We start from the raw sequence: 22,066 nt of genomic DNA on the forward strand, positions 1-22,066 counted from the left end.
CCCCTCTTGCTCGTGCCGCGTCTCCCTCCTCCCTCCAATTTCCACAGATTCCTGCTGAGATAGAGTCGCTGTTCACAGGGACAGTTTGCTGACATCATCCGCTACATACTTAGTGTCCTGCACTCTCACTGCCCCGCCCCACCGCACTTCTGTGACAGGCCGGACACACACACATATTTACAAAACCCTCAGACGCAAGATCATTTCCAGCCTGTACAGTTCTCAATGACAAGCTGATTAATAGCACCATCAATCACATACACTGTGGATTGTCATTGATAATGTTTTCTTACTACTTCCTTCTTGTTTATTCATTGTTTACTCATTGAAACATATAAAGCTTCCACGAAAAGGTAAAAACGTTAAAACATGTAATTAATAAAAGACACATGCTTAAATAAGTAGATCATTTCCACCTCTAAATACTCCAATATACAAGACTGTCTCAGAAAATTAGAATATTGTGATAAAGTTCTTTATTTTCTGTAATGCAATTAAAAAAACAAAAATGTCATGCATTCTGGATTCATTACAAATCAACTGGAATATTGCAAGCCTTTTATTCTTTTAATATTGCTGATTATGGCTTACAGCTTAAGAAAACTCTAAAATCCTATCTCATAAAATTTTAATATTTCCTCAGACCAAGTAAAAAAAAAGATTTATAACAGCTGAGTGTTTGTCAAGGCTCAGGAAACCCTTGCAGGTGTTTCGAGTTAATTAGACAATTCAAGTGATTTGTTTAATACCCTACTAGTATACTTTTTCATGATATTCTAATATTTAGAGATAGGATATTTGAGTTTTCTTAAGCTGTAAGCCATAATCAGCAATATTAAAAGAATAAAAGGCTTGCAATATTTCAGTTGATTTGTAATGAATCCAGAATGCATGACATTTTTGTTTTTTTAATTGCATTGCAGAAAATAAAGAACTTCATCACAATATTCTAATTTTCTGAGACAGTCCTGTATATATATATATATATATATATACACACACATATACAGTATATACTGTATATATATACACACACATCCATGAAAATGTATTTTTCTATTTAAATAATAACTTTAAAAAGTGTATACAAATTACTATAATGTACAGAAACATACACAATTATCAAAGTATTACTTATAGCTTATATTGGTCTTGCTTTTGCAGGCCAGAATAATACGATTCAGTGGTCAGCTTCAAACTGTAGGCTAGTTAGGTACACTTTTTATGGATATTAGTTACAGCAGAGATTGAAAATGTATAAAATTGATTCTGAAGTGTGACATTTGGAAATAATGTGCCCATTTTGCTGAACTGTACGGATGATAGCGTAACAAACTAACCAGAGAGAAGTGCTGGTTCCAGTGTATAGTTCAGTATCATTTAGTACGAAGAAGCAGATACAATATGGAGAGTGAATCTCTTTAGACTGCCGTAGCATATGGGGGGCTTTATATTGTGCTTACATTCCAAAAATGCATAAAATTACTGATGAAGTCAGCTTCTGTCAATAGAGTTAGGGTCACAAAATTACATCTTTTGCTATTATATCCCTATCGTATACATTATTGGCACTACCAAAGATGACACGAGAAATAACAGTCAGAAATACATTTTCAGCATAGGTTTGCTTTATTTGTCTTACGGAAAAGATCAGTATTCAAGCAACCTCTGGAATAACTGCTATTCTGTATAGAATGCAGCTCTACAAAACACCATTAAATTAAAATTAAATGAAAAAGAAAAAATATAGAAAAATTGAGAAATCATTTTGAAATCATACAGCCAATGAAGCCTGAAACATAACATGACCTTTATTCCAGCGAGAGAGCAAGACACAGACAGTGATTACAGAGATCTGTTGAATGTGAGTTCAATGTTTCTGTAATACAAGCCAAGGTTTTTATCAAGGCTCAAATTAATTAGAAACATACAGAAAAAAGTCACAAGTCAAAAGAATTGATTCTGACTTACAACAAGAACAATGATACTGATTTGTTTGAACTCAAATGTATCAGGACAGAAGAGCCCTCAAACCTTGTGATGCAGCAAACTGGATTACGTACATAAAAGAAGATTTTAAAAAGGCTCGTTTCACATGTGTTCAGCATTCAACAATCATTGCATTTTAGCAGACTGTCTCCATCAGAGGCTGAAGAACATGATCATACCTCTGATACAGAGGCCGGGATTCACCTCCACATGACCTCCGCTCTCCGTCTGGCCGAAGCACTGTGACTGGAGGTCAGGCTGAAGTGAGTGCAGCAAAGGTTAAGACTGAACCATCTTTTTATGGGGATCAAAGACATACCGCTTGAAATGCAAGTGAATGCCAACAGGCTGAGACTCTGTTTTGGGCTCCTCTTCATTTGCTGCTCCACCTTTGCTTCCACCCTTCCCTTTCTTCTTAGAGGTGGAGGATAACAACTGCTTGGTTTCAGGTAGAAGACCCTCTGAAGGAAAGAAAAACAGGCACTTCAAGTCAAAGGTTGATTATGAAAAAGACGATCATTATATAGATGAGATCCCTTTATGTAACACATATACATGATGTACAGCACTTGATTATCTAATTGTAGATATATCTAATGCTCGATAGAGATCTTTTCTTCCTGGTTGTGTGTGCAGTGGATACTGTATCAATGCAGGAGCCTCTTCAGTGTGCTGACCTCAAGATCAACTGATGCCTTCATCTTCCTGATGAAAATGTGCAAAGAAGTTGACCGCTTGCGCCTCCAGATTCTGCGTTTGCCTGACTCCTCCTGATACTCTTCCTTCACTTGGGCCTCGTTCTCTGAGCGTCTCTCTGTGCGTTGCTGCTTGTTTGCCATTTTGCACGAGGAAGGTAAGAAGTGTTCCGAGTTCACTGCTTTACATAGCGGCTGTCTGACCTCACGGACAACGGCGCCAGCATTCTTCTTGTTATCGTTTTGCCAATGTGAGGGTTGTTATGGTTACGGCGCAGACAGAAATCTCCTCTTGTTATCTATGATCGGCTGAAAATTTCCGTTTACCACCACAGAACACACTCACACACCCAAACTTAAATGATTTGTATTCACACACACAAGTGACACATTGGAATTGCTTTTACACATTTGTTCTCAAATACATTTCTGAGTATTTGTGTTTAGAATATTTTTTTAACATACACAACATGTATTATATAATAAAAGACCTGCACAGATTCATAGACAAATGGGAATGAATCAGTGAAACCGAAGAATCCCGTGCATGTGAAGCATTAACCCTTGTGTTGCCTTCGGGTCATTTTGACCCGATTCAATATTTAACCCTCCTGTCGCCTTCGGGTCAATTTGACCCGATTCAATGTTTAATGTCGGTGTTCTTTCGGGAGTCAACAAACAAACATAAAGTACCTCACACTTAAACTTGGAAAACAATATTAATTCTAATAATTTTCTGGAGATTTTAATAGCTGGGGTCATATTGACCTCAAGGGTAAAATATGTTAGTAAATATAAAGGTAACAGGAGGGTTAAACATTGAATCGGGTCATATTGACCCGAAGGCGACACAAGGGTTAAGGATAGGAACAGTGGCGTATTCATCAGACAGTAAATATCAGATAGGGTCCAGAATAAAGACTTAGTAAACACCAAATATGGGTAGGAATTAGCTTTGGTTGAAAAAGAAATATAGGGTCAGGAGCCAAGTTGGCAGCAAATATATTTTGGAGGAGCAGTACAACATCACATTTAAACCATTTCCTTAGTTTGTACCAGATAGAAGTATGAGGAAGTGATAATCTCACTGTCCCCCTTAATAACCAACACACAATTATAAAACACTCTAATTCCAGCTTTTGAAATGTACACATGTACTGCTGTTCTTTGTATTTTCTAGTAAAATGTATATTTTGTTGTCAAACGAAACAAGAAATTTGATTAGGTTTTAGAAAACCACACAATTGTAATTTAATAATACAGAAAACAGTCTGCAGATTTATTTGTTATAAAAAATTAACGTATGAGTAGTAGGTGTGAACGACAGAAAAGCTATTGAAGTCTGAAAGCAGACATTGGTACATCACCCCTCACCAGAATCAGAATAGTGCCGTCTCTGCCCGAATGTCACGGGAAGTGTTGGAGGAAAACCACTGGATGTTTATTTTATGCCCATGCGTAAAGAAGTGTGCGTTAGTATGTCTGAGACGTTTGAGAACATTAGGCAATGAAGAGGATGTAGGTGCGGTTCTCTTTCTAAATGTTTTTGTTTTCTCTTCCCTCCCGGTGTGGAGCAGTGGGTTCGGAGCAACAGAAGGTAAAATAAACACAGAACAGACTTTCCCCGGAACACAGGCAATCCCCAGAGGAATCCTGGGAATGTGGCTCAGGATGTCGGGCCTACCGCTCTTACCGCATCCTGAAAACGGTTTGCAGAGCCCCAATGTCCCGGGAAATATAGAGTAAGTGCTCTGGGTGTTTGTATAGATGAAGAGGGAAACATGTCTATGCAACCTCATCAAAAGCCACAGTGAGTTTGGTGTCGTCTCATTAAACTGCTTCAGTAGTTTTAGTGCTGCTGAGATGGAGGTGAAGAAACAAGAGCGTCTCACCTCAGGTAAACCTTACCTTGTATTCGGATCTTGAACTTTCCGCTCTGTCCAAACCCACCCTCCACAATGCCAGTCTCGCCTGTCGACAGTGTGACCTTCAACCCCAAGAACAGCTGGAGGTTGGTCTCCTTCTTGAACAGGTTGCGGCCGATCACAGTATAATCGTCAGTCACCTGAGCACAAGAGAGCGGGAAAGAGCCTCATGAGCTGCAGCACTCATGAAAGATAACGTGAAAGCACAACAGGGGATGCATGTGAAAATGTATTTTAGGAGTTACATCTCATTTTTAATTCATCTGATGTCTAGATATTGTGGGATGTCCTGATTTTAGTCCTTCATCACATCAGGGTGAGGAAGAAGAGCGGCTGCTCTGCCCCGTGCCCTCGCTGACTGTACCACATGCCGTAAGGCGCCACATTCCTCGAGGCCTGCCGCCTTGCTGTCTCACTCGTTCTCTTTCATCCAGCACATTTTACACTATATTTGTTTGTATTTCTTTCTAATCAACCATCACTAAGTCGATCTAACCCGCCACTAATCTGATAACATGAGGGCACCGCTCTGTCTCCAACTCGGCTCCCCCCACGACAAGTTCTTCCTCTCTTCCGCCTAACTCTCATTCATTCTTGAACATTTGACCCAGACATCCCTCAAGCGTAACTGACGCGCTGATTAAAAGGAATACAGTGGCTTTACACTTCTGACAGACATATGAATTGTGACTAGATGAGGCAGTCATATCTCCACAATGCCAGTAATGTGCTCTTTTACAAAAAGGAATGTTTTGAAACATAACTGCCTCTTTCTGCGAGACAGATGAAGTATAAATGCAATGTCACATGACCACAGTCTGACCTCTCGCACACGCTGTTCTCCTCCCGAGTTCCTGACTGGAGCTGTCAACACCCAGAGGTGCCAACAGCAGGAAACTAGTTTACACACTTGACCCCTGACTTGAGACTGAACCTGACAAGCGTGCACACAGAAATACTTTAGTGTGCAGAGTCACAACATCTTCAGTGCGCCAACAGATGACAATGCAAACTGTGAAAAGTTGGAGGGTGATAGCTTTTTGAAAAATTCCCAAATCAGAAGTTGAGATCAATAAGAAGCAAACGGCATCAGATAAGAGGAGATATGGATCAGATCGGTATGAAGTGGAGCTCGGAACATAACAACAGTCTCACAAGATCAAAAAGCAATCTGCATGTGTGAGAGAGAGAAAGAAGCTGAGCCCCAGACGGTGAGGTTAACTCAGTCATGTGGGTATTCCTGTGCCACTCAGGTGTGTCCAAACAGTGCCAGTCTCCGACAGCGAGACAGAACTAGTGGCGTCAGTCGGCCACCCACGCACACCTCTGTCACAGCACATGCGAAGGCACGCATACTTATCCATGCCTCAAACACGGATCACCAGGGCTGAATGTGCACGCTTGTTTGTGTGTGCGTGCGTGTTTATGACTGTACAATAGGGGCTCTGTCTGAGAGGCATGGTCCACTGCCACCAGCAATGAGAAACATGCAAAGAAGAACCACAGCCAGAAGGAGGACAAGGTGATAGAGAGGGCAGAGGAGCAAGGGTAACACTCTCGGGCAAGCAGAGAAGATGACAGTCAGAAAAAGAAAAGACTATTTAAAATAAACTGCTGAGTGTCCCACTCACCCTTTCCACCTGGCCCTCCTTGTGTTTCGTCTTGTAGATGCGCAGACGAGGCAGAGCAGTCTCAGCGTAGCCCTTATCTCCAAACCCCTGTAGCAGACGGCCCTGGAAAGCCAACCGGCATACATTGGCGTGGATATCTGTGTCCAGCTTGGAACCAATCACCAGGCAGAGTGAGGGGCATGTGACTGGCCGCTCAAACTCCAACAAGGCCCATTGTTCCGGCTCAGCTGCCGGACTCGCCTCTCTCTGACCAGTGACATATTCATCCTGGTAGAGGTATTGTCTCTCGAAGGAGAAGGGTGACTCCAGTGAGCAGGGCTGAGATGGAGGTGGAGTCGGGTCTGAAGGTGGCTCTGAGGCACCAACGGGTGGCAGGCCAAAGAACATAACCCTCGCCATGACTGTCTCATGACCCACTGTGATGTGGAACTTCGCACGGGTGGCAAGAGAGCCCTTGAAGTAGCTGATCTTCCTCACAGAGATGATTGCTGCATAGAAGGTGCGGAGGGACCCTGGGGTGCACACCACACCCCGCTCTAACAGTTTAGGGTCAAACTGTGTCACACACACACCCACACGATCCCCCTGCATGGCCGCTGACACAGGCTTCCGAAACATCTGCACCGACTTTATCTTCTTGATCACCTGATGTCAGAGAGCATAGAGATACAATAGAAAAACACGTTTCTAACATCAATGCAACACTGTTTGAAACTAAGACATTAATAAAACATATTTAGATCCCAACTCACAAGAGAAAGCCAGAAGTACATACATCCACCGCATGTCAGGTTATTGCTGATAAAGGTTCATAGTTTATAATGCTATAGCCATGCATGTGGTTGTTGTTGTTTTATTACCATTCCTAAAAATACTTATTTTGGTTCCACTTTAGTATTACATTTAAAACCTATAAACTATACAACATGGAATTATTAGAGAAGAAAACATCCGTTATTATTATCTTCACAGAACATAAATTGTTCTACTAACTTTTAAGGAAAGCTCCTATAGAGGACTTAAGTTGCTTCAAGCACATACGAAAGTACACAGGGCTCTTTAAATATGCACTGTTGTTGCTGAATTTGCAACTGTGCATCGTATTTTATATTAATTTTTCATATTTGTATTTCACTTAACATCAGGCTTTGATAAAAATGTAATTGTGCCTTGTTTTGTTTGAACCATACATCTCCAAACTAATCACAGGTAACAAATCAAACATTTAAAAGATATCTGTCTTACTACCAGCCACCTCATCATTGACAATGTTTAAGTTTTTTTACTCCATTATAACATGACCAAATCAACAGTAGTTGGACAGATCAAGGCTTTAGAACTAATTACTATTAATTTAGCCATTTGCTGCCACCAAGAGGTGGACATTAAAACTACATAGAAAACTGCTGAGCCTGGCTGAACGTGTGCATCTGGTCTAAATTAGCCACCGCTGTACTGCCAGTCCACTCAGAGTCCCTTCATCCTTCCCTCATTTTAATTTGGCACATCCTCTGCATCCACACGGACATCCTTCCCTCTGTCCGTCCATTTCCAGCCAACTTATGAACTTCCGAATTTCTGTGGTTTCTACGAAAGAATTTCCAGCACTCTGGTATGTTACCATCCTGAAAATAACAGAGATTTGGAATTCATGTATTTTTTAATCATACCTTTAGTGATGGGATTTCCAGAGTGTCATTGATTGCCAGCGACCCCTGCAGGATGGTTCCAGTCATGACTGTTCCCTGACCACGGATGGAGAAGCAATGGTCCACAGCCATCAGGAGGTCACCTCCAGGGTCTCTCTGAGGGAGGTATGTCTGTTTCTTCAAAAGCTGACACAAGAAACCAAAATGGACAGAATAAAGACACATTTATTTATACACACAAAAAGATAACTGCAAGGTCACACATACACACAAATGTAACCAGATTAAACAGAGGGAGTGAAAGAGAGAAAGAGAGAGAGAGAGGGAGAGAGAGACAGAGAGACTAATTTGATCCATATCTATCTAGTGATTCACAAAAACTGCATAGCACAGACTGTCTCTGGTTGTATAAGTGCTGCTCTGATCCTGATGTTTGAGTCATACTGCTGTTTTGCAAAATAAGAACATCACCTTTTTAAATGCAGTACAGAGAATGCAAATATTCTGTTGACGGTTATTTAAGACATAGTTTATACACGGCATCAATTTTCCCTCAGAAAGTACTGACAAGTGTATTTCTCAATGAAAAATGTCCAGCTCTGTACAGTAGACATCCCAAGAAATCTTTTTTGGAACAAAATACTGATATTGGTTCACGTTATTAAAAAAAGTATTATCCCTTGTTGTCATCTTTCTTTCATATAAAAATCAGTACGCTTCAAAATGTAGTATTGCGTATGCCCCAGTAGCTCACTGGGTAGAGCGTGTACGACTTGCCACAGCGGCCTGAGGTTCGAGTCACGATGATCAAGATATGTACAGCAATGTTTTTAAAAATCTGATGTTGGTCAGGCAAAAGATAAGAGTGGTCAACAATCAATGCATTTCGTGAACTATGCTTTTCCTTGATCATTTGGATCATTAACAATCGTGACATGAATCACTTAGAATTTTTTGCATACAGCAATTAATACTGTGCCGTTTATTAAACAGTACATACTGTACTAACGTAATACTCTGTTGACTGGACAAAGTATGCGTTTTTAGTTGTTCGGTAAATAAACACGGCTGACTTGCTTTACTAATTCACCACCACTTGAACAATGACGGCTGACTAACAGCACTTGTTCATAAGTGAGAACTTATGTGCTCTTTTGAGCTAGATTAGTAACAATGGAGGGGAACCAGAGTGTTTCCGGACTTTACCTCTATTAACTCTGGCACTCCATGTGGCTCCTCTGTGTCAGGAGCCTCCGGGCCCCCGGGCTTCGCTGCCACAGCAATCACTGGACATTCCTTAAATCTGGCCAACAGCACAACATAATATTGAAATTACTTTATGCTTTGATGTTGAAGTAATGATTAAAGTTACTTTGAATAAAAAACAAGCGGGTCTGACGGACAGACCACTGGAATGCAGAGAGGGAGACAGAATGTGTAATAAATGAGGGAGTTTGGCAAGAGACTCATTTCTGGGCCACTGGAGTCGTGGGATGCCCTAACCCACTTAGTCGTCTGCGCCTTCATTTCCACAATATCCTAATGTATTCTTATACTGTAATGAATTCAGACCTGGTGCTCTGCAAAGTTCTGTGCATTTTCTTGGTCATCTTCTCAATGGCACTCTGTCTTTTGTTGGGTGGCAGTAGGTCAATTTTATTCAGGATGACCACCATGCGAGGGCAGGTCAGCTCTCCTATCAGCAGGCACTCTGCAGTCTGAGTCTGCACCCCTTTCACCACGTCCACCACCAGCATCATCAGGTCAATAATTTGGGCACCTAGAAAAAGCAAATAAAGCCAACGAAAATCAACGATGTCAGATATTATTAACGTGGAAGAAAAGCAGGCCGAATCAGAACAACACAATAGTTTGCTGTTAAACAGATTCCAGCTTTCCTCCTGTGCACCTTTAGTAGAACTGAGTAGACTACAACGCTGACAACAGCACACAACTAGGAATGGAAACAGATACCTAGAAATAACAGTAGAACAACAAGATCATTTAGTGAAGGGGTGCATAAAGGCAAAGCCAGGGAAAGGCTAGAGGGTTGAAACCAGAGCTACAGCTCACTTGGTTGTCTTTCCTTTCCCTCTTTTCTTTTCCCAACTTTGGCAGTCTGTCTTTCCTGTGTTCCCCTCTTTTCTCTCCTTCGTTTTGGCTGCTTCTCTTTCCTGTGCTTTCCCCACATGGGACAGGAGGGGTGGTTTAATACATACCCCAAACCCCACACTTTCCTTCCTCCCTAATCTACAGCATGTGACGCCCCACCGGCTCATAGGTTTCATTTAGTACTTTGGTTAAACAACAGAGCAGCATTCATTGTTTGAGTGCCTCTCTCTTCTGCTATAATACCAAAACCAAAACTTCTTCCAAAGTCTACGTCTATCATTTAAGTTTAAAACAGTCTTATCAATCAAGTAAATTACGGCTACAAGTAATGATTGACTGTCTGGTCGATGAAATGGTTAAACAAAACACTGATCAGTGTTCTGAAAGCCCTCGTTGACATCCTTACATGCATTATTTTGTCCACAACTCAAAGATATATCGTTTACTGTGATAGAGCAGTAAATAAACTAGATTGTATTCACATTTAAGAAGCTGGGAGCACAGACACTGACTTATTTAAAAAAAAGTAATAAATCAAACCAATTAATCAATTCATTTGATTATCAAAATCGGAGGCAATACATGTATTAATTGAAAACTGACCATTAATCTGTGCAGCTCTGAGTTAATATGACTTGATCAACCGTTCTGCTTGTGGAGATAAGGCGCCCTCTGCTGGATAGGTCACATGTGGTGTGTTTGCTATGACATTGAGGATGGGGTGTAGCATTTAACTGTCAGTTTTTTAGTATCGTCTTTGAACACAGGGTGGGACGTTTCATAATGTATTATCTTACGTTCTTTTGTAACATGATATTGACACACTGCTACCAACACCACAGTACAAACTCTCTTGATCTTGTTACTGATACATTCACTGGCACGTATGCGTTCGTGATAATTGGGCCTATTACTTTCAAATGTCTGTGTTATGGTGATTTCTGTTCGTGGATTTTAAACTATTATGTTAACTTAGTTTGCATCGAATGAAAACACTCAAGCTATATGAGGGTATTTTTTTTATGCAACAGAATGACAGTAGGGACTTTATCGCTGGAACTTCCGATTAAACGGCAGATTCAACAACAACAACAAATGTAATTCAGCTTTTATTGAGATAATGTGTGTGTCTGTAAATAAGGTAAAGAAACAACGTGTTATTTGGTTTCAGTGTAAGGCTAATCTTCACGCTGGCTCACTGTCAAGCAGTCATGAGTTCCTGAGACACTTGAATGGAACAAATATACTGGTAATGGTATTAACACCCGTGTTATTTTGTGAGTGACAAGACAGAATGCCTGCTGTGAAAATGGTAAATTAAAGAGGCATGCTTTGTATATTAAGTTGTAGATATACAGTACATTAACACCTTGCTAAAACTAATGCTGTCAAATGTACCAACAGCCCTGCAATAGGCCTGATGTTGGTCAGGCAAAAGATAAGAGTGGTCAACAATCAATGCATTTGCATATCGTGAACTATGCTTTTCCTTGATCATTTGGATCATTAACAATCGTGACATGAATCACTTAGAATTGTTTGCATACAGCAATTAATACTGTGCCGTTTATTAAACAGTACATACTGTACTAACGTAATACTCTGTTGACTGGACAAAGTATGCGTTTTTAGTTGTTCGGTCAATAAACACGGCTGACTTGCTTTACTAATTCACCACCACTTGAACAATGACGGCTGACTAACAGCACTTGTTCATAAGTGAGAACTTATGTGCTCTTTTGAGCTAGATTAGTAACAATGGAGGGGAACCAGAGTGTTTCCGGACTTTACCTCTATTAACTCTGGCACTCCATGTGGCTCCTCTGTGTCAGGAGCCTCCGGGCCCCCGGGCTTCGCTGCCACAGCAATCACTGGACATTCCTTAAATCTGGCCAACAGCACAACATAATATTGAAATTACTTTATGCTTTGATGTTGAAGTAATGATTAAAGTTACTTTGAATAAAACAAGCGGGTCTGACGGACAGACCACTGGAATGCAGAGAGGGAGACAGAATGTGTAATAAATGAGGGAGTTTGGCAAGAGACTCATTTCTGGGCCACTGGAGTCGTGGGATGCCCTAACCCACTTAGTCGCTCATGCCTTCATTTCCACAATATCCTAATGTATTCTTATACTGTAATGAATTCAGACCTGGTGCTCTGCAAAGTTCTGTGCATTTTCTTGGTCATCTTCTCAATGGCACTCTGTCTTTTGTTGGGTGGCAGTAGGTCAATTTTATTCAGGATGACCACCATGCGAGGGCAGGTCAGCTCTCCTATCAGCAGGCACTCTGCAGTCTGAGTCTGCACCCCTTTCACCACGTCCACCACCAGCATCATCAGGTCAATAATTTGGGCACCTAGAAAAAGCAAATAAAGCCAACGAAAATCAACGATGTCAGATATTATTAACGTGGAAGAAAAGCAGGCCGAATCAGAACAACACAATAGTTTGCTGTTAAACAGATTCCAGCTTTCCTCCTGTGCACCTTTAGTAGAACTGAGTAGACTACAACGCTGACAACAGCACACAACTAGGAATGGAAACAGATACCTAGAAATAACAGTAGAACAACAAGATCATTTAGTGAAGGGGTGCATAAAGGCAAAGCCAGGGAAAGGCTAGAGGGTTGAAACCAGAGCTACAGCTCACTTGGTTGTCTTTCCTTTCCCTCTTTTCTTTTCCCAACTTTGGCAGTCTGTCTTTCCTGTGTTCCCTCTTTTCTCTCCTTCGTTTTGGCTGCTTCTCTTTCCTGTGCTTTCCCACATGGGACAGGAGGGTGGTTTAATACATACCCCAAACCCCACACTTTCCTTCCTCCTAATCTACAGCATGTGACGCCCCACCGGCTCATAGGTTTCATTTAGTACTTTGGTTAAACAACAGAGCAGCATTCATTGTTTGAGTGCCTCTCTCTTCTGCTATAATACCAAAACCAAAACTTCTTCCAAAGTCTACGTCTATCATTTAAGTTTAAAACAGTCTTATCAATCAAGTAAATTACGGCTACAAGTAATGATTGACTGTCTGGTCGATGAAATGGTTAAACAAAACACTGATCAGTGTTCTGAAAGCCCTCGTTGACATCCTTACATGCATTATTTTGTCCACAACTCAAAGATATATCGTTTACTGTGATAGAGCAGTAAATAAACTAGATTGTATTCACATTTAAGAAGCTGGGAGCACAGACACTGACTTATTTTAAAAAAAGTAATAAATCAAACCAATTAATCAATTCATTTGATTATCAAAATCGGAGGCAATACATGTATTAATTGAAAACTGACCATTAATCTGTGCAGCTCTGAGTTAATATGACTTGATCAACCGTTCTGCTTGTGGAGATAAGGCGCCCTCTGCTGGATAGGTCACATGTGGTGTGTTTGCTATGACATTGAGGATGGGGTGTAGCATTTAACTGTCAGTTTTTTAGTATCGTCTTTGAACACAGGGTGGGACGTTTCATAATGTATTATCTTACGTTCTTTTGTAACATGATATTGACACACTGCTACCAACACCACAGTACAAACTCTCTTGATCTTGTTACTGATACATTCACTGGCACGTATGCGTTCGTGATAATTGGGCCTATTACTTTCAAATGTCTGTGTTATGGTGATTTCTGTTCGTGGATTTTAAACTATTATGTTAACTTAGTTTGCATCGAATGAAAACACTCAAGCTATATGAGGGTATTTTTTTTATGCAACAGAATGACAGTAGGGACTTTATCGCTGGAACTTCCGATTAAACGGCAGATTCAACAACAACAACAAATGTAATTCAGCTTTTATTGAGATAATGTGTGTGTCTGTAAATAAGGTAAAGAAACAACGTGTTATTTGGTTTCAGTGTAAGGCTAATCTTCACGCTGGCTCACTGTCAAGCAGTCATGAGTTCCTGAGACACTTGAATGGAACAAATATACTGGTAATGGTATTAACACCCGTGTTATTTTGTGAGTGACAAGACAGAATGCCTGCTGTGAAAATGGTAAATTAAAGAGGCATGCTTTGTATATTAAGTTGTAGATATACAGTACATTAACACCTTGCTAAAACTAATGCTGTCAAATGTACCAACAGCCCTGCAATAGGCCTGAGCTTCATGGAAGTTAAAATGTTAAGTATAGTGAGAGGTGTTTTTAACATGTGATCCATGCTTATTGATATGAGGGGGGCGGACAAAAAATGTCATACAAGTCAAAAGCACCACAAACTCTAGCCTCTAAAATGACCAGTGTTCACCCTCCTGTTGCCTTAGGGTCAATTTGACCCCATTCAATGTTTAACCCTCCTGTTACCTTTATATTTCCTGACATATTTGACCCCAGCAATTAAAACCTCCAGAAAATTATTATAATTAATATTGTTTCCCAAGTTTAAGTGTGAGGTACTTTATGTTTGTTTGTTGACTACCTAAATAACCCTTTAAATATATAAAAAAGTTGATATTTCTTATATGTTTGACACAGTGAAAAACAGCCTGGGGTCAAATTGACCCGAAAGAACACCGACATTAAACATTGAATGGGGTCAAATTGACCCTAAGGTAACAGGAGGGTTAAATAAACACCACTCTAAAACAGTTTAATGGACATACTAACCTTCATAAAAGGTAGAGTGCATGTCAGGGTTGTTGTGTTGGACTGCATGCCTGTATAAATTGGCAACTGACAACTGAGTGTAGTTGGTGAGGTATGGTTGCTGTGGCCTCAGCTGGTCTCATCATCTCTTGGTAGGTCAACATGTCGTAAACGGAGACTTTGTATTTACCACCCTTTCATTCACTATATGTCATCAGTGCCATTAAGCACCCACACTTGCAGAGAGTTAGAGAGCTCACCCCCAATGATAGTGCGAATAAGAGAGGCGTGACCCGGACAATCCACCAGGGTGAACTGCAGGCTGTCATAGTGCTGCTGGCCTCCATTGTCCCGCAGGTGGTCCGGAACGTCCACCGTGAAGGAGGAGAAGCCGAGGTCCAGCGTGATGCCTCTCTCGCGGGACTGCGGGCTCTTGTCGAAGGCAGCCGTGGAGGCGGTGCTGCTCAGCGCTCTGGCAAGCGATGTCTTCCCGCTGTCGACATGTCCGAGCACCCCGATGTTAAAATTTAACGTATTGGAGCGACTGTCAGCAGACTCTGACATGTTGACTCCAGTTTGATGTACGACGTGCGTATTTTCTATTGGACGTTGAATTCGGCCCAAACTGAAACGTTAAAACGGCAGTATTTGTTGACAACCTTTTCTTTCATTTAACCCCGCTTTCTAATACTAATACACGTTCAAAAACCAGGAGTGCTAATTAGTTTGCGGCTTAAAAAACAGATAGCTACAAAAAAGACTTTAACATTACTTTGGGAGTTGAGAGAAACGTCTGCCTCGCTGTCAGTGCACTTCATCCTGTGGACAACATGCTGAAGCGGAACGTTTCTTCAGTGACAAACCAAAATAAAAAATGGGGAACTGACCTGACATGCTAGCTGTTTTATTTAAACATAACCTTAACTATAAATAGAAGCTGCAGGGGAGATAAACACCGGTATCAGTTTAGTTCTGCATTTATGTGTTACTCTTATTTACACTTTGACACGCTTTTATCAGTTTCCAGTACGACAAAAGCAACGGCAACACAGACGGAAATGAAAACTGTCCTGGGCGGGGTTTCTGTAGGTGGAAATGATTGACATGAACTTCAGCCAATGAATGTGCTGCATCAGTCGACAAGGACCAATAGTAATATTAAAGTCAACGGTATTGCGTGTTTCACTTCCGCTGATTTCCCCTAGTAACCCACATGGAAACCGATTTCCCTGTGTTTTGAGTTTCGGCGCCGATTCTGGCTGTGAAAAGTTATCGGAGGCACAGGAGGTATTTTCTTCATCGTAAACCTGCCTTGCCATTTTGATATCACATATTAATAAATAAACAGTAACTATGAAGATCGAAGAGGTGAAAAGCACCACGAAAACTCAGCGGATCGCAACTCACAGCCATGTTAAAGGACTCGGGCTAGACGAGGCCGGGAATGCTAAACAGTCGGCATGTGGTCTGGTCGGCCAGGAGGCTGCTAGAGAGGTAATATTCGTGTATAACATTCACTGCATCTACGTTATTCGTGTACTGTTTGAAAGAGTGACTTCGAGAGCTGATGGTTGTTTTAAAGGGAAGGTTTCACTCACTGCAGGCGGCCAGGTGCACCAACAGGCTAGCGTTAGTTCCGTTAGCACTGCAGTGTGTCTGTTCTCTCGGGTTAGAGGTGAGCTAAAGAGCAGGTCCACCATACATATTATTCAGGTTCATTAACCTCCAGGCTGGATGTTTTTCCCCTTTTTGTGCAATGTAGCACTTTGAGATCCTTCGTTGGATGTAAAGTGCGTTATAAATTAAATTTATTATTATTATTATTATTATTAATATCCTTTCCTTAAAATATATTATGCTAAACTTTTGATTTATAAAGTTTGCTCCGCAGCTGACCAGCTAAAACAAAGTGTATTCATGAACGTAGAAACACAAGAGCCGTTTTAGAGACAAGTGGACGACCTGTATTCATTTCCAATTAATCGAGATGTAAAGATGAAATGTCAAACTAAAACTACATGTGTACACACTATTTTACCAGTTCAGTGACAAAAGACCATCTTCAAACAAGTATAGTCATCTAGTCGTCCTCATGTTTAGGCTGAGAATAAACCTGACTGCTTGTTGATATACATTACTGTCTAAAATGTAATAACCCAGAGTAATAGACATAGGCTAACATAAACTATGGGGAAAGTGCAGACACTAAGGAATATATTAACAAAAAAATTCACAACACCTGCGTTGTTGTAAATCCTCACAACAGATCATAGTACTTGTCTCACAGCCAGCTGCGTGTATTTCAGTCAGTTCCTGTTGACATTACTTAATATTACAAAATACAGAATAATGGTTCTGTATATTATTTTTTCTTTCCAGGCTTGTGGCATCATTGTCGACCTGATTCGTTCTAAGAAGATGGCAGGAAGGGCAGTGTTACTGGCAGGACCACCTGGAACAGGAAAGGTAAGTGTGCAGTGTTCATTCACTAGCAAGACAGAAGTAAAGCTTCACTGTTGTTGCTGCAGGTTGTGACTCTTTTCTACTTGTTCCTCCAGACTGCCCTTGCCTTGGCTGTTGCACAAGAGTTGGGGAACAAGGTGCCTTTCTGTCCCATGGTTGGCAGTGAGGTCTTCTCATCTGAGATTAAAAAAACGGAAGTACTGATGGAGAATTTCAGGAGGGCCATTGGTGAGTGTCACGTAAATATGATTTGGCTCCTTGGCTTTAGTTCTTAACCACAAAACAGATTACTGAGACGTTCAACTGCAAAATGTGTCAGTGAAAATAACAACCTGGTTTAAGTATTATCCAAACTAAACATTTTATCCAAACTAAACATTATGTATATGGAAAAATATGAAACCAATTCCATTCACTTCCATTGCATTGGCTCAGGGCAGTATACTTGCTATTTCAAAGCTTCAAGCACATATATCCAAAATGATCTGTGCGACTTGATACCCCTCTGGCTGAAAGAGAAAATGTATATCTATTTTTTGTTTCTCTACTTGTGTTCCTCTCTTGGAGTTAAAGGACATTATATGATCAACTCGTACCCTCAGTGAGGAGTCCTTGGTCAGGAAGAGCAAGGTGTCCTGCACACACCGTTCTCATGAGCTGAAAGGCGACACTTGACAGCGCATTTATAAGAATGATGTTGAGAAGGAACAACGGCGGGAGAGGGGGAAGGGGTTTGTCGGACTGCTGACGGTACCAGTCGCAGGGTAGGAAATGGACCTTCGGTAGAGGGAGAGATGGTCATCAGCACCTTTGCTCCTCCTCTAGAACAGGATATTCCGGTGGGAGGAGGTTTCATTTATGAAATTGTCATCACTCTGCCAATAAGAGGGGCCTGATGGACGGTCCCTGCCTTAGGCTTTGCTGTCTGACCCTCACCACAGCAGATCAGCCACCTGTGTGCTGCTCATTGTCGCTGCCATCGGCTGCACGAAAGAGGAACAAGAGCGTGATCCCATTACACGAGACGATGCCCAGACATTTCATGGGCATGCACACACACGTGTTTCCTGTCTAATAAAATGCATTGTTCAGTAGACTGAAGGATGCAGCGGCTTAGTAGATACAGGAATATAAAGGCCCAATTGAGTTCTTACTCTGCACTGTGTGTGTGTGACTGTAATGTTGCCCACATTCAGGACTGCGTATCAAAGAAACAAAGGAGGTGTATGAAGGAGAGGTAACAGAGCTGACCCCCTGTGAGACTGAGAATCCCATGGGTGGCTACGGAAAAACCATCAGCCACGTCATCATCGGTCTGAAGACGGGCAAAGGCACAAAGCAGCTCAAGGTCAGACTCTGAGCAATGTCTTTTTTTTCCTTCATTCTCCCGCATGTTAAACATGCTGAGATATGTTGCATTTATAAATGGTGTCATGATAATAACAACTGAATTCATAAGAACTTTGTCAAGTTTAACAGGTACTTAATATTTGCAAAAATATGAATATATGGTTCTCTTTTCACCGAGCAATGCTGTGTATCTTGCGTTCAGATTTTGTTTCGATTTTTCTTTTGTCTCTTTCTCTTCCAAAACTCTTACCTAAAAATAGATAATAAAACACCATCTTTGTTCCTCAATAAACATTTTGACAAAGTATTTTTTCCTCTAACAATCCACCTTACTTTCACTGACCAATCTCTTGTCTGGTTTTCTTAGCTGGATCCCAGTATTTATGAGAGTCTTCAGAAAGAGTGTGTGGAAGTGGGAGATGTCATCTACATTGAAGCCAACAGTGGAGCCGTCAAGGTATTGTGTTACAACTGCCACACATTTTGATCAACCAACCTGAGGAGAACAATATGTTCACACTAGGATGTCAATCGCCAAACTGTTGAGTTCACAAATGACACTTAAACTTAATAAAAACCTAAAGAAATATTTGGTTGAACCAAAGTTCAGTGTTTCCTGTCTGGCTTATCCGTGTCCGTCCTTCATGGTGGCGTTCTTTCAGCTCTGCATCAAAGTGTTGCTGAATTTTTGCTGTACTCTGGAATGAGCCTCTCTCATTCCTGCAGCTCTTCATGCTCTGCATATCTCTCCATCTCCCACAATGCCTCTTTTCTCACGGCTTGTGTTGACAGACCACAGTGACGGTTCCTTTAATCGGTGCAGGTGGGCCGGGGGCGCGGGTCGGGCCAAAGGAGGAGGGCTCGACAACACATTTGTTACTGTTGACAGCTGTATCATGACCTGCCTTCTGAAACTCTTTCATCCCTCAGCTGCATGCCCTCCTCTCTAGGATGGCCTGGTACTGGGTTCAGTTCTACCTCTGCCCCCTGCGCTGTCTTTTCTTCCACTGTTGTCCAGATTATTGTGCGACACTGGGTCAGTGTTTAAATTCTGAACACATGTTGTTGTACTGTGTCTTTGCAGAGACAAGGTCGCTGTGACATCTTTGCGACGGAGTTCGACCTGGAAGCAGAGGAGTATGTGCCGCTGCCCAAAGGCGATGTCCACAAAAAGAAGGAGATAGTCCAGGATGTCACACTGCATGACCTGGATGTGGCAAATGCCAGACCCCAGGTATCTAACTGCAAATGTCTTCTCATAAGTAGGGATGGGTATCGTTTGGGTTTTTTCCGATACCGGTGCTAAACCGGTAGTTTTAAAACGATACCGGTGCCTGAACCGATACTTTTTTTTTAAACACACAATGAGGACATTAAAAACCTCTTCGGCCATATTCCCTGTAGAAGCCGTTATCATGGAGCACTGACAAACAACGGATATCATATATGTTCTCCATTATATGATGTGATATGTATTGTCATGTGCAGCCTTTATAGGGTTAATCCTGTCACTGTGTTGATGGGCAAAGAGAACAACCAATCAGAGGTACTGAAGATGACACGTGACAAATAAAGTTTTGCTTCTGACAGCGAGTTACACTGAAACAAAGTGACGCCCCACGGTCTATATTCCCGGTAACACCGGGTATACAGCCGGGATCGCTGTACATCAACACATCTGCGAGCAGACTGTCACGCTCGTAGCTCGTAGCTAGCGCTAGCTACGAGCTAGCTTAAACATGGTTATAATGGCTAATTTATTATTTCTTGGCCTACTTTTATGAATGCAAGACGTGCAATCAACGTTACGGTACTAATCTGATTTAAGGCTGCTCGTCATAATCGGTCTCCACGTGTTCAGGAGGACCGGTGACGGGTGACGGTCTCCCTGTCGGTCCAGCCTGACGCTGGTGTGCTCGACACGGCCACGCCTCCGCTGTCAGAGTTAAATATGAGAGGCTATCGTAACCTGCTGACAGGGCGGAGTCACCAGAGAAGTTCACAACAATAGTTTTTTTCAATTTCAATCGGCTCAGGCACCGGAAAGAAGCACCGAAATGTGCGTTGCGTTTCGGTCCGGGTAATACCGGTTGTATTGGAACCGGTACCATATTGGCACCGGGTTTCGGTACCCAACCCTACTCATAAGTGCAGCTGGTTTTTTCACACAAACTAGAAAACCCGTTTTCTGAGTTATCCCCTATATGTTTAAAATAATTGCTCACCGTTTGATCTCAGGGAGGCCAGGACATTCTCTCCATGATGGGGCAACTGATGAAGCCCAAAAAGACTGAAATCACAGGTGGAAGAAGATGTGACAACTTCTCAGCTCACATTATGGCCAGCTGGCTCAAACACTCATTTACCTTTTTTTTTCTTTTTCTTATCCTTGTTTTTTTTCATATTTTAGATAAACTGCGAACTGAGATTAACAAGGTGGTGAACCGCTACATTGACCAAGGTGTAGCAGAGCTCGTACCTGGAGTGCTGTTTGTGGACGAGGTGCATATGCTGGACATTGAATGTTTCACATACCTCCATCGAGCACTCGAGAGCACCATCGCCCCCATTGTTATATTCGCCTCTAACAGGGGAAACTGTTTGGTTAGGTAGGACGTATAAGAATTATAAAATAAATTGCATTATTTCATTTTTTTATAGGATGTACGAGTTGTAGCATTAATCATTATTTGTTGCTCAGGGGGACAGAAGACATCTGCTCTCCACACGGGATTCCTCTGGACTTGCTGGACAGAGTCATGATAATCCGCACAATGTTGTACACAGCCCAGGAGACGAAGCAGGTGAGTCTCTGCATTAAAGTATCTGCATGTGTGATGCGTGCCATCTGTGCGTGTGTCACTGACGTCTTTGTGGTTTGTAGATCATTAAGATCCGTTCTCAGACTGAAGGGATCAATATTAGCGAGGAAGCTCTTTCACACCTGGCAGAGATCGGCACCAAGACCACCCTCAGGTAAGAATATACATTGTGTATCACTGAATGGAATACATCGAGTCCACAGTGGTCCAGTTTTTAGAGCAACTATTAAGTGCTTCTTTGAATATGTGTTTACCAAGTGGCTCTTATTTCCTGTTTCCTCTCAGGTACGCTGTGCAGCTCCTGACGCCAGCCAGCCTGCTGGGTCGTGTTCAGGGAAAAGAGAACGTGGAGAGGGAGCAGATAGAAGAAATCAATGAGCTTTTCTACGATGCAAAGTCCTCAGCCAAAATCCTCCAAGATCAACATCAGAAGTTTATGAAGTAAAGCTGGATTTAAACCTTTTCGTTCACAACTTCCACGGGCTGGTGTTACACGGTTCACTTTGATTCTCCATCCTTTTTATGTGGCTTTTTCCTTTGTTTTTCCATCTATACCCTCCGCACAGTGGCTCATTCTAGTGTCCTGGTCGGATCTACTGTAGTAAATTTGTTCTAAGGTTTTATCTATTCCTTTTGTTGAAAGTAATTTTTTGAATATAAAGAAAAACACAAGTTTACTCTATTTTCTTTAATGTTTACTTTTTTTATTGGTACTTCTTACAAAGGAACAGAATGACTGAGACAGAAGATTACAACTTAATTGTTTCTTTATATCAATAAATTAAATCATTTCATGCAATTGTTTTGATTGCAGGATTTCCCATTCCTTTTAATG

The 22,066-nt window shown here is 41.5% G+C and overlaps 2 protein-coding genes across 3 annotated transcripts; one reads left to right on the forward strand and one right to left on the reverse strand.

Annotated features, from left to right (window-relative positions):
• Positions 1-1,606: 1,606 nt before the first annotated feature.
• Positions 1,607-15,409, reverse strand: eefsec (eukaryotic elongation factor, selenocysteine-tRNA-specific). 2 transcript variants are annotated; one of them, XM_056436822.1, is made up of 7 exons: positions 14,857-15,409; positions 12,157-12,364; positions 11,793-11,889; positions 7,911-8,075; positions 6,241-6,885; positions 4,593-4,749; positions 1,607-2,450 (listed from the first exon to the last, which is right to left on the reverse strand). In XM_056436822.1, exons 1-7 carry the CDS (start codon positions 15,158-15,160, stop codon positions 2,269-2,271), a joined length of 1,758 nt encoding a protein of 585 aa, XP_056292797.1. In that variant the 5' UTR covers positions 15,161-15,409; the 3' UTR covers positions 1,607-2,268. The 2 variants fall into 2 exon arrangements, with proteins under 2 accessions (XP_056292797.1, XP_056292796.1); XM_056436821.1 differs by lacking the exons at positions 11,793-11,889; positions 12,157-12,364; positions 14,857-15,409 and adding exons at positions 9,096-9,192; positions 9,462-9,790.
• Positions 15,410-15,841: 432 nt separating this feature from the next.
• On the forward strand, positions 15,842-22,034 carry ruvbl1 (RuvB-like AAA ATPase 1). The gene is made up of 11 exons (XM_056436823.1): positions 15,842-16,090; positions 16,976-17,062; positions 17,155-17,287; positions 18,256-18,407; positions 18,777-18,866; positions 19,494-19,643; positions 20,648-20,711; positions 20,820-21,018; positions 21,111-21,213; positions 21,294-21,385; positions 21,517-22,034. The coding sequence occupies exons 1-11, from the start codon at positions 15,950-15,952 to the stop codon at positions 21,674-21,676; spliced, it is 1,371 nt and encodes a 456-aa protein (XP_056292798.1). The 5' UTR covers positions 15,842-15,949; the 3' UTR covers positions 21,677-22,034.
• The last annotated feature ends 32 nt before the right edge of the window (positions 22,035-22,066 follow it).

Source organism: Pseudoliparis swirei, chromosome 18, assembly GCF_029220125.1.
Source record: "Pseudoliparis swirei isolate HS2019 ecotype Mariana Trench chromosome 18, NWPU_hadal_v1, whole genome shotgun sequence".
Classification (NCBI taxonomy): Eukaryota; Metazoa; Chordata; class Actinopteri; order Perciformes; family Liparidae; genus Pseudoliparis; species Pseudoliparis swirei.